Source organism: Microcaecilia unicolor, chromosome 5, assembly GCF_901765095.1.
Source record: "Microcaecilia unicolor chromosome 5, aMicUni1.1, whole genome shotgun sequence".
Lineage (NCBI taxonomy): Eukaryota > Metazoa > Chordata > Amphibia > Gymnophiona > Siphonopidae > Microcaecilia > Microcaecilia unicolor.
The window spans coordinates 250,007,600-250,019,685 of NC_044035.1; the positions used below are offsets into that span (position 1 = coordinate 250,007,600).

The following is a 12,086-nucleotide window of genomic DNA, read 5'->3' on the forward strand; positions in this document are numbered from 1 at the left end:
AACCCAAATGAGGACAGTGTGGCAAGAAGTAAGTCATGATTGACAGTGTCAAAAGCGGCGGATAGATCCAGGAGGATGAGGATGGAGTAGTGGCCTCTGGATTTGGCAAGGAACAGGTCATTACAGACTTTAGAAAGTGCTGTTTCTGTCGAGTGAAGAGGGCGAAAACCGGATTGAAGCGGATCAAGGATGGCATGAGAGGAGAGAAAATCAAGGCAGCGGCTGTGGACTGCGCGCTCAAGTGTCTTGGAGAGGAAGGGTAGGAGGGAGATGGGGCGGTAGTTGGAGGGACAGGTAGGGTCTAGTGATGGTTTTTTGAGGAGGGGCGTGACTACAGCATGCTTGAAGGTGTCGGGGACAGTTGCAGTGGAGAGAGAGAGGTTGAGGATATGACAGATGGAGGGGGTGATAGTAGGAGAGATGGTGTTAAGTAAGTTGGTAGGGATGGGATCAGAGGAACAAGTGGTGCATTTTGAGGAGGAAAGAAGGCGGGCGGTTTCCTCCTCGGAGATATCAGGAAAGGAGGAGAAGGAGGTCTGGGTTGGTTGGTTGAGGGAGAGGGTTGAAGGGTGAAGAGGAGGAGGTGGCTTGGTAGTGAACTCAAGGTTGATCTTTTGCACCTTGTCGCGGAAGTAGTCAGCCAGTGATTGAGGAGAGAGTGACGGGGAGGTGGGAGCGGAGGGCACTTTGAGGAGGGAGTTAAGGGTGGCGAAGAGACGACGAGGGTTAGAGCTGAGAGAATTAGTCAATTGGGTGTAATAGTCCTGTTTGGCAAGGAATAGTGAGGACTGGAAGGAGGATAGCATGAATTTGTAGTGAAGGAAATCTGAATGGGTGCGAGATTTCCTCCAGAGGCGTTCAGCAGATCGGGCGCAGGAGCGAAGGTAACGGATGCAAGGGGTCAGCCAGGGCTGGGGATTAGTACGCCTTGTGGGACGGGAGGTGGATGGTGCAAGGGTGTCCAGAGCAGAGGAGAGAGTGGCATTGTAAGCGGAGACAGCCTCGTCAACAGACTCGGAGGACATGATGGAGGGGAGGAGATTAGAAATACTAGATGATAAGATGCTACCCCTCCCCTTTCTCTTTGTTGGGAGAGTGGGTAGGGGAGGGGGCAGAGATGAGACGGCTGTGCAGGCCCTGAGCAGAACTTTTCACCTCCTCCTTCTTCTCATTGTGTGAAGTGACCCTTCTATGGTATTTTAAATTCGGATGGATACTTCCTGAAGAGCACTTTTCTCTTAAATTATCATGAACAGATTGTTTTTTTACAGGCCTCTTTATGGTCCATATCACACATCAGTATGATAGAAAAAGAATAATTATCTACAGGAATTTTTTTTATATTTGGTACCAGGACCAGCTTGACTAAAAAGCAAACAAGTTGGTTATATTTAGGGTAAGCAGTTATAGTCAAAGAAAAACAGAAAGGTCCGGGCAGCCCCACTAACTCCAACCATCAGGGCAAACATATACCTGCAGGAAGGTAAAGGGCTTTTTATGGAAACTGCCCTCATTTTGTATGTTGATTAAGATGGTAGGGAGGCAGTTTAATATGTCCAACTATGAACTTTTTACAGGATCATTTTGGACAGCATACTATGGGTGTGATCATGAGTTTTTAATTTATCAAAATTTCAAAAGGAAATGCACAGGATGTGATAAGCACAGTGGTTTCCCTACCCTGAGGAGGCCGCTAGGGGGCGCTCTCCTACAAGATTCGAGAAAATGCCCTGTTTTGGTCCCTAGGGGGAGCTCCAAATGGGACATCAGGGTAATGACCTGAAGGGGCCAGTAGAGGGAGCTCCAGCCATGGACTGTACATGGGGACCAGGGAGTATGTAGTAGAGATTCCCTGTTAAGAGAAGGGCACCCAGAAGGCTCTGGACTCTTCCAGAACTGGAAGGAGGGGCCCAGAAGGGGTGTGGTGGGTTATTAGCAGTACCTCCTGAGTAGCCAAGGAGGAGACAGATGGGAGCCTGGAAAGCCTGCTGGAGGAGGCGTACCGGGAAGATGGAAGAGAGAGAGAAGGAGACTCTAAAAGTCTAGGAAGGTACTTACCAGACCAGGTTGTTGATGGACTTGTGAACCAGGCCATGTTGTTGAGGGACTTGTGACTTACGTAAAATGAACTAACAGCCGTGGGGTGGAGGATAGGACTGTAAGGTCAATGAGAGTGAAGAGTGTCCTATCCAGGGGTGGAGGCTGTTAGACACTGAGACCCAGGTTCCCCACAGTAGACGGGCTCAGTGAAAGAACTGGTGCTAGATGACTAACGGCTGGAAAGAAGTGAGTTCCACAAGACTGCAATATAGTCTAATAAATTGAATTTGCATTTTGATGACTGTCTCATTTGCATATATGTGAAGGCTGGAGAATCCTAGTTGAAGTTCCAGGAGAGTGCGAGGGGTCACGGCCCGTGGATGAGAGGGGTGACTGGGGCACACTGGACTGGACAGGGGAGGATTTCCAGCCAAAGGAAGGCATGTCCGAGCAGTCACCCTGAGTAAGGCAGGCGCCCCAGATATAGAGGTGGGTGCTTGCAAGGAACTGGGAGAAGACCAGCTGGAGGCCAGCTCAGGGGCCCGGGGTCAGTGAGGCTGGGTGGAGAGCAGGAAGGGCATGTGTCTTTACAGATTGCCCTGAAGCCAAATGCCAGGGAGCCTCAAGAGAGCTTAGTTCAAGAATAGCCTGAGGAGGGGAAGATAAAGGCAACCCCTTTGTGTTGAACTGTTTGCTTCTGTGCTGTTTTGCTGGAGTTACCAGGGATCTACCACAAGTTGTTTTGAACTGCTTTGGTTGGAGCTGCCTGTGGCTGAGCAGTTTGCCTGGGCCGGGAGCTTTACAAGGAACATGAATGTTAACTGGGCAGTAGTGCAAGGCTGAAGTTTTGTCTAGGTCAGGACATTTGATTCACTTGCACCTGCCCTGTTTGGTGCTTCTATTTAACAAATCCCAAATATGTACTACATGTAGCCTTGTGGTGTTTTTATGTGCATTTTTCTACAAAATATATATAGCAGACCTCTCAAATCAGTGGGGCTAAGGGGTAACCCCAAAGCCAATGTACAACCAATTTAAGGTCTGTGGCTAAAACACATTTAATCTCCCAAAACTTCTTTCCCAATGCACACAGACTATCAAAGGGTCCCCTAATGCGTGCTTAAATGTTAATAGATAATAGTAAGCCAGCACAGTAAATTTCAAAGCAAAAACATAGATAGAAACAGGTCTAAATTATTATAAATCCCCATTTGAGCTAATACTCTACATATATACAGATGAAAAGAGAAACAATGAAGCAAATATTCCATAAGAACAAAGTGAAACAGTTAAAAAAAAGAATCAAAAAGTATCAAAGAATTCATGAATCTTGGTGTCCTCTGAGCAGTGCTCTCTATTTCAAGTGCATACATCTTTCACACTTCTTTGCAAGCCAGATAGTTGGGAAAACCTCTACTCCTAATTAATAAGGTCGCAGGCCAAGGTGCACAGCAGCTGGAAATAACATGGCACCGTGCCCCTTTGCCCTGCCCCCCCCCCTCGTAGCTCACTCAGCTCCCAGGTATCACAGCTGCAACATCATCATGCAACAGGCGCGAGAGGGAGCTGCTGAGAGAGGACAGTCGTCGTTATTAAGAAGTGACCACGAGGTACGCCCCCCATTTCATCTGCACAGTCAGCAGCCCAGCGCACTCACCCCAGACCAGCATGACCTAGGAACGACAGTCATCACAGCAGCGGAGGTACCTGAGCCAGAAAGGAAATGGATGGATGGGAGACTGAGCTTGAGTGAGAGAGGTGTGCCCCTGGGACTACTCAAGCTTGAAGAGGTGTGGGGTGGGGGCCATCTTGCTTCAAGATGGGCATCACCCCTGTCCCCCAATGAACTTACTGTGCAAAAGTAAGGAGATCTTGCTTGATTGTATGGCGGGTCTACATGTAGGTTAATAAAAGTACCAGATGGCTCGGGTATTAAGTTGGTTTTAAATACATGTTAATATATCAATAAAGCTGTGGCCTACTGTTTACCATTAAAAGCTGTGTGACTGATCAATTATCCTGGGGAAGCTATCTATCGCTTGTTCAGGCGGACGAAAAAGACAGAAAGCAAAACAGAACGCTAAGAGAAGGTCACGGCTGCCCACGTTATGTGCCTTTAGTTCCCTTCTTTCTTTACTCCTCTCACTCTCTTGGCAAGCAAGCAGATCTCCTGTTCTCCATATTTCTATCCACTCTCTAACTCATTTGTGATTGTGTGCTCCCTAGTGCTTTATGTCTTTTTCCACATGCAGGCTGATCACTACCCATGAACTGGGCCCCATCTCCTGTTCCTTTATGGTTTATCAGCACTTACCAGCTCTATTGCTACCAGACGTCAAATTCTTTTTTCCATATGGCCTGTATTTTGGAAGCAACTTCTCTGTCTCTCTTTTTCCCCTGAGGATCAGATCTCCCCAAATGATGTACTGTCTCTCTTTTATGGCAGTCTGTGCCTCATGGACATGGCTGTGGATCAGGCTGGCAACCCCTTTGCTTTTCTCCTTTAGCCCCTTGAGCAGGAAGCCAAAGCTCCTGTGGGTCAACCTCTTATAATTCTGCATGTTCCTTTCTAGACCGTCTCCAGGGAGGAAGGAGTCCTAACTGGACCCCTTCTAGAGGAAGAAGGCTCCTCTCTGAGCTTAGAGTTTTATACTCCCATCCAAAAGCTTAAGCTTCAAATCTATTGGGCCACTTTCACAGAATAACCCATCCTCTATTCAAATTTAATTAGCATATTACTAGAACAGAGACTCAAGAATGTTCTTCCTGCCCCCCCCCCCCCCCACCCACACTTTGGGTTCAGGCACTCCCAAAATTGATGCATTATCTGTAGGTTTAGCTGGCATGGGTCCCCGAGCCCCACCAGCAGAAGTCTTCATCTAGTCAATGCGCTACCTGCTTTGCCCCCCCCCCCCCCCCCACACACACACACACACATACATATACTTGGTTTTAGTGAAATTAAGCATGTGAGAGGAAGGCTCACCCTCCCCCCTACATGAATGTGTGAAAACTAAGCTGAAATTACCAATTACAGACCAGTAGCTTCGATACTACCTCTGATCAAGGTGATGGAGGGTATTGTGACTGGTCAGTTGACGGAATTTCTGGTAAAGCATTACACTATTATTATGACATTTATATCCCACACATACCATTAAAAGTTCAGTGGCTTACATACTTGAAAGAACTGGGCAGACCCCAGGAATAATACAAAATCAACAGAAAACATACAACAGCTGGTATACTGAATTAATAATTCACACCCAAATATTTTCTACATAAAAAGGTCTTCAATCATTTATGAAATACAGGATATTGCATTAGTCACAGTCTGGTTTTAGCAGAAACCATCCTTGCAACGTTAATTTCCAATATTAGGGGAGAATTTAGCAGAGGGAAAAGTGTACTGTTGCTCCAGGTTAATACGTCAAGCGCATTCAACATGGTACACCACAAAATCCTTCTGACCATCATGAGTGGATATGGGATTACTGGACTAGTGTTGAACTGATATAGAGGATTTCTCTCTAATAGGAAATAAGTAAAAAAAAAAAAAAAAAAAAGAGTCACATCTCAGGAATGGTTCCCAGTTTGTGATGTCCCACAAGGATCACCATTATACCCTTTCCCTGTTTGCTCCTTTGGGTGCAAAACTGGAGCCACTGGGCTTTCGCCCATATATTTATACAGATTACATTACAATCTGCATATCATTAATGCGTGAAATCAGTAAGATAGTATCTATCATCAGGCAGGAGCTAAACTGCTTAGAATCCTAGGCACAGTCTGTTAAATTAAAATTGAATGCAGACAAAACAAAATTTCTTAGTAACTCACCCTTGGCGGAGCTTTACTAAGGACTTTTCTGTCGATGGTACTTCCTATCATTTAAAACCTCAGTTGGTGTTATTTTAGATAGCTCTCTTACATTTGATTGATTCTCATATTCAATTATTACTAATAAAGGTTTTTGGCCTATTATGGAAACTAAGATGAATAAGATCTTGTTTTGATTCTATGACTTTGAGATTGTTCAGACTACTGATGGGTCATCTAGACTTCTGTAATGTCATATGTAGGCTGCAGCGTAGCTATGCGTCGCAAGCTGTAAACACTGACACAGCAGCAAGGTTGATTTGTAGAACATCTAGGTATGTGAGCATTACTCCGTTGTTGCGTTCTCCTCATTGGTTACCAATGGAGGCTGTTCTAATTTTAAACTATGTTCTCTGGTTTACTTAATTCTTCATGGAATGGCCCCTCAATATATGCTTTCGTTAATTGTTCTCGCGGCTAAAAATTATTCAATGAACTCTTGGCATTACCTTATGCTTCAATTTCTTCCCCTTATAAAGTGATTTATAAAAACTGAACTGGAATTGACCTTCCTTTACCAAGCAACTAGATAGTGGAATATGCTTTGTTCTAACATTTACTACTCATATGGCACAATAGGGTCCCACAACTGCAATAAGCACTCCATCTGAAATTTTTTATATAATGTATTATGGAATCACTCAATGTGTCACCACTAACGCATACAACCGTACATCATATTAGCAAAATAGAGCCCAACAAGCTACTTTTGCTTAAATGGCAACTGTGTTCACACATCCTTGCAACTCCATTGTGAACATGAAATTTTTAAATGATTTTTTAAAATTATAGCAGTTACAGGAACCTCAACATCTTCTGTTGAAATGAATCGGTTCACAGCCCTGAATGTAGAAGAGCGGAAACATCCCAAAGCCGCTGAATCAGTGGCCAATAAGAAAAGCAGCGGTGGTTGGCGATTTTCTTGAGGTGTACTGAAGCGCCCATTTGCCAACTACACATGATGTCTAGGGAGGTGTGTTGTCTGCCTGGTACCAAATGTAACAGAAAGTTTGCCAAGACTCATCAAACCTAAATGACCACTACCCTATGCTGCTCATCTATGTTGGCACAAATGATACTGCTAGGTATCCTACTGAACGTATCAAGCAGGATTACATGGCTCTACGTCAGAAGGTGAAGCACCTAGGTGCAGAGGCAGTGTTCTCATCGATCCTTCCTGTTGAAGGTAAAGGCCGGATGTGGGAAGCTCACATCCTGCAGCCAAATGTGTGGCTGCGTGGATAGTGCCAACGTGAGCGCTTTGGCTTCCTTGTCCATGGGATGATTTTCCAAGAGCTTCTGAACGGTGATGGTGTCCATCTATCAAAGAAGGGATGCAGTGTCTTTAGTAACAGACTGGCTAAAGTACTACAGAGAGCTTTAAACTAAATTGGCTGGGGATGGGTGTGAGAAGCCCCAAAGTCATTAATAACCATCAGAAGGGCATGACATCAAATACCTTTATAGAACAGAGAAAAGAGAGTAAAATCTGGAAAGCCTTATATACCAATGCACATAATATGGGAAACAAATTTCTAGATCTAGAGGCTGCAATGATAGAAGCCAATTTGGATTTATTGGCAGTCACAGAGACATGGCTGGAACACAGTTATACCTGGCTATAATCTATTCAGGAAGAACTGGGTAGCAAAAAAGGGTGGAGTGGCATTATATGTTAAGAATAATATTAAAAATGACAGACGTAGGACATATAGGTAAGGAAGAAGCACTATGGGTTAAACTGGTAAGAGGGAAAGGAAAATGTATTTACATTGGTGTAATATACAGGTTACCCTCACAGTCAGAAGAAATAGCCAGAGATTTAATTGAAGATATTCACAAGATAGCTAAGAAAGGGGAGATACTACTAATAGGTGACTTTAATTTGCAGGATGTCGATTGGAGCGTCCCTGCTGCAGGGTCACCTAGAAGCAAAGGGATCTTAGATTCTCTACAGGAAGAATTGTTCCAGCAAGGGGTGACGGAACCGACACGGGAAGGAGTGATTCTAGATCTGGTGCTTACAAACGTGAAGAATGTTTCCGATGTTACGGTGGGAGATCATTTGGCATCTAGTGACCATCGGATCATGTGGTTTAATATTAAGAAGCAGGAGAAAGCTTATTTGAGATTAAAGATCCTAGATTTCAAAAGAACTAACTTTGCTGAGATGGGGAAATTTCTCAGGGAAGAGTTAGTTGGATGGGAACAGCTGAAGGAAGTAGAACATCAGTGGGTGAAATTGAAAGGAGCTATTCTAAAAAGTCAACAAACTTCTATGTTAGAAAATTACATAAAAGTAAGAGGAAAAGAAGGTCGAACGTAGTAGATGAAAAGGTAAGAGAAAAAAGGGTAGCCTTCATACATTACAAGATGACTCAGAAAAAGGAAGACAAGCAAACATATCTAGCAATGCTAAGAGAAACTGGAAAAGCTGTCAGGAAAGCAAAGAGGCAAACGGAGTAAAAGATAGCCGATAAGGTAAAATTGGGGGCAAGACATTTTTTTAGATATGTAAGCAACAGGAGGAAGTCCATAATAGCATTGTGAGGCTCAAGGCTGAGGGGGAGGAATATGTAGAAGCTGATAAGGGTAATGCTGAACTGTTAAACAAATATTTATGTTCAGTATTCATGGATGAAAGGCCAGGGGCGGGACCACAGAGGACAAATGCTAATGAGGATGGATGTATGGTACACCAGGACCGATTCTCAGAAGACTGTGTTCGTGAGGAGCTGACTAAACTAAAATTAGACAAAGCAATGGAGCCTGATGGGATACATCCAAGGGTACTCATGGAACATGGAGAAGTTCTAGCGGCTCCACTGTCTGACCTGTTCAATGCTTCCCTAGAACCTGGAGTGGTCCCGGAGGACTGGAGAAGGGCGGATGTGGTCCCTCTGCACAAGAACAGAAGCAAGGAGGAAGTTGCGAATTATAGACCGATCGGTCTGACCTCAATGATGAGTAAACTAATGGAAGCACTTTTAAAGTGAAACATTGTGCGGTTTCTAGAACTGAATGGACTGCAGGACCCGAGGCAGCATGGTTTCACTAGAGTAAGATCTTGTCAGACAAATCTGATTGACTGGCTAACCAAACAGTTGGAGATGGGAGGAGCGCTAGATGTGGTGTACTTAGATTTTAGCAAAGCCTTTGACACGATTCCGCACAAGCAGCTGATAAGCAAACTGAATGCCCTCGGTATGGAACCTAAAGTGACTGATTGGGTTAAAAACTGGTTACAGAGGGTAGTGGTAAATGGAGCTTGCTCTGAGGAAAAGGATGTTACAAGTGGTGTAACGCAGGGGTCGGTCCTTGGACCGGCTCTTTTTAACATCTTTGTGACTGATATTACGGCACGGCTGTGTGGTAAGGTTTGTCTCTTTGTGAATGATACCAAACTCTGGAATAGGGTGGATACCTGAAGGGTGTGGATAGCATGAAGAAGGATCTGGTGAAGCTTGAACAATGGTCCAAAAATTGGCAACTAAGATTTAATGCTAAGAAATGCAGGGTCACGCAGTTGGGTCACAAAAACCCAATGGAACAGTACACTATAGGAGGTGAAGAGCTTCTGTGTTCAAAAGAAGAGTGGGACTTGGGGGCAATTGTGTCTGATGACCTTAAGGTGGACAAACAGGTAGAAAAGGCGAAACTCAAAGCCAGAAGGATGCTCGGGTGCATAAGCAGAGAGATGACCTTAAGGAAAAAAAAAAAAAAAGAGCAGATAATGCTCCTGTACAAGTCTCTGGTGAAGCCCCATTTAGAATACTGTGTGCAATTCTGGAGACCACACTTATGGCAAGATATAAACAGTATAGAGTCGGTCTAGAGGGTGGCTACAAACTGGTCAGCGGTCTCATTCATAAAACTATAGGGACAGGCTCATGAACCTCAATATGTATATGCTGGAAGAGCCTTTTTCAAATGAAGAAAACCTCTGGAATGAGAAAGTGTAAGATGAAGTTAAAAGCAAATAGGCTTAGGGTGAATCTGAGAAAATACTCTTTCATGGAAAGGGTGGATGCATGGAATGGCCTCCCGGTGGAGGTCGTGGAGACGAAGACTGTGTCCGAGTTTAAGAAGGTGTGGGACAGACACATGGGATCTCTTAGGAAAAGGAGGAAATAGTGGTTACTGAGAATAGGCAGACTGGATGGGATATGGCCCTTATCTGCCATCATGTTTCTATGTGTCCATAAAATATATACTGTATTTCAAAAGTGCCCCAAAGTAAGCATCCAAATGTAACATATAGTCTCATAACACATATATAATCAATCACTTAGCTGTGGCAAACAGAATCGACTGCAGCTCTATAAAGTGCCCCATTTCATTTCACTTTTTCAGGAGCCGTATATGCAGCCAGAAACTCCATTTCATTCAAAAAACACCATCAGACTCCATGATGAAAACATTCACAATGGAGTTACAAGGATGGGGTCCTTTTTGCAGTTGTGGGACCCTAGTAGCCTAGTGGTTAGCGCTGTGGACTTGATCCTGGGGAACTGAGTTCAATTCCCACTGCAGCTCCTTGTGACTCGGGGCAAGTCACTTAACCCTCCATTGCCCCTGATACAAAATAAGTACCTAAATATATGTAAACTGCTTTGAATGTAGTTGCAAAAATCTCAGAAAGGCGGTATATCAAGTCCCATTTCCCTTCCCTATTGTGCCATATGATTAGTATATCTTATACTGAAAGTATTTTTTGTTTGGTGTCATCCTATTCTCCTCTCCAAATAGTTTGTTCTAACATTTGCCATGGCTTTTAAACAAATCCTATACAATAATTCTCACCTCCAACGTTCTGACTTGCTGCCTGGGACCGTGGCTCATTCCGAGTTGGTCTGCTAGGCTCCATTGATGGCTGACATCACCGTAGCCATTACTACTACTACGATGTCAACTTCAGAACCCGGGTTGGGGGGGGGGGGGGAACCATGCCTCACAGCTGATCCGTGTCTAGAGGAGGGTCGCTGGACATGGGTGGCTGCAGGGGGGCAGGGGGTCACTGGACATGGGTGGCGGGGGGGCAGGGGAGAGAGGAAGTTCGCTAGACATGGGTGGCTGCAGTGGGCACAGGGGGAGAGGAGGGTTGCTGGACATGGGTGGCTGCAGGGGAGCCGAGGAAAACCTTGCTAGGGCCCATTTCATTTGTGTCAGAAACGGGCCTTTTTTTTACTAGTTTTTACATAAGATGTTAGTTCTATATTTCATAATAATGTAATTTACGGGATGCTGCGGTTACTCTTTGTATGTTTTGTGAGCCATATTTATTTATTTTATTTATTGCATTTGTATCCCACATTTTCCCATCTCTTTGCAGGCTCAATGTGGCTTACAGTACATCATGAATAGTGGAGATACATAAGAAAATAGACATTTAGTTGTGCAGAAATATCTTGGGTAACATGATAATGAAAAAAAACATGATAGTATTGATCCATTTACTGGTTATATGACATATAAACAGATTGTATGTAAGTATGTACTTTGGAAAGCTACGACACATAAAAACCTTAACAAGCCGCAACAGTATATAACCCTGAAGTAAGGGATTAGCGTGTGGTTTCGGGTAAAACATGGATCCTGTGGATTCTACGGATCTAAAGCCAAAGTCAAGGGCTAGTCAGTTAAAAGTTGCTAGAAAAAAAGTTTTTGTCTTTCAGTGCTTCACAGTCTTAGCAAATCTGAGCCGTAGCAGAGAAACCGACCGAATGCAAAACTGAACGTCTACATCCAGTTACAGCTAGACCTTTGCAACAATTAAACCAGACAGAATAAGCGAGTAAGATCTGCATCATCCCAACCTGCCCTCCATTGTAGCTCATTCAAGGGTCACCCAGCAGCATTGAGTCCGGCATACACCATCCCCTCGTTGCTAACTCAGCCAGAATTCAAGCACCCCCTAACTCCTCTCAGTCATTAACAATAAGGAAATCATCCAAGAACCCCGCACACCTGAAACTCCGCGAAATCCTCGCAGTTCACACTTTCATTGGGCGCCGCCATATTGCGAACGCTGAAGGACCCCGCCACCTTCCAATCGCAATGGTGAGGAGACTATCTAACCTGCCTGCTGGTTAGTTAACATCAATTTCAATAAAAGGTTCTGTAATATAAATTCACGTCGACATGCAGAATAAAAGTAAACAGTTTTA

The 12,086-nt window shown here is 44.3% G+C and overlaps 1 protein-coding gene across 2 annotated transcripts in view; it reads right to left on the minus strand.

Annotated features, from left to right (window-relative positions):
• CCDC58 (coiled-coil domain containing 58) overlaps window positions 1-11,987 on the minus strand; it is a 41,206-nt gene extending 29,219 nt beyond the window's left edge. Inside the window, exon 1 of one of the 2 annotated variants that reach the window (XM_030205097.1) lies at window positions 11,887-11,987. In XM_030205097.1, coding sequence (XP_030060957.1) covers window positions 11,887-11,937 — 51 coding nt within the window. In that variant the 5' untranslated portion in view covers window positions 11,938-11,987. Of the gene's footprint in view, window positions 1-11,735; window positions 11,842-11,886 lie in introns of those variants that run through there. The other variant, XM_030205098.1, reaches the window with a different exon arrangement.
• Window positions 11,988-12,086: the final 99 nt, after the last annotated feature.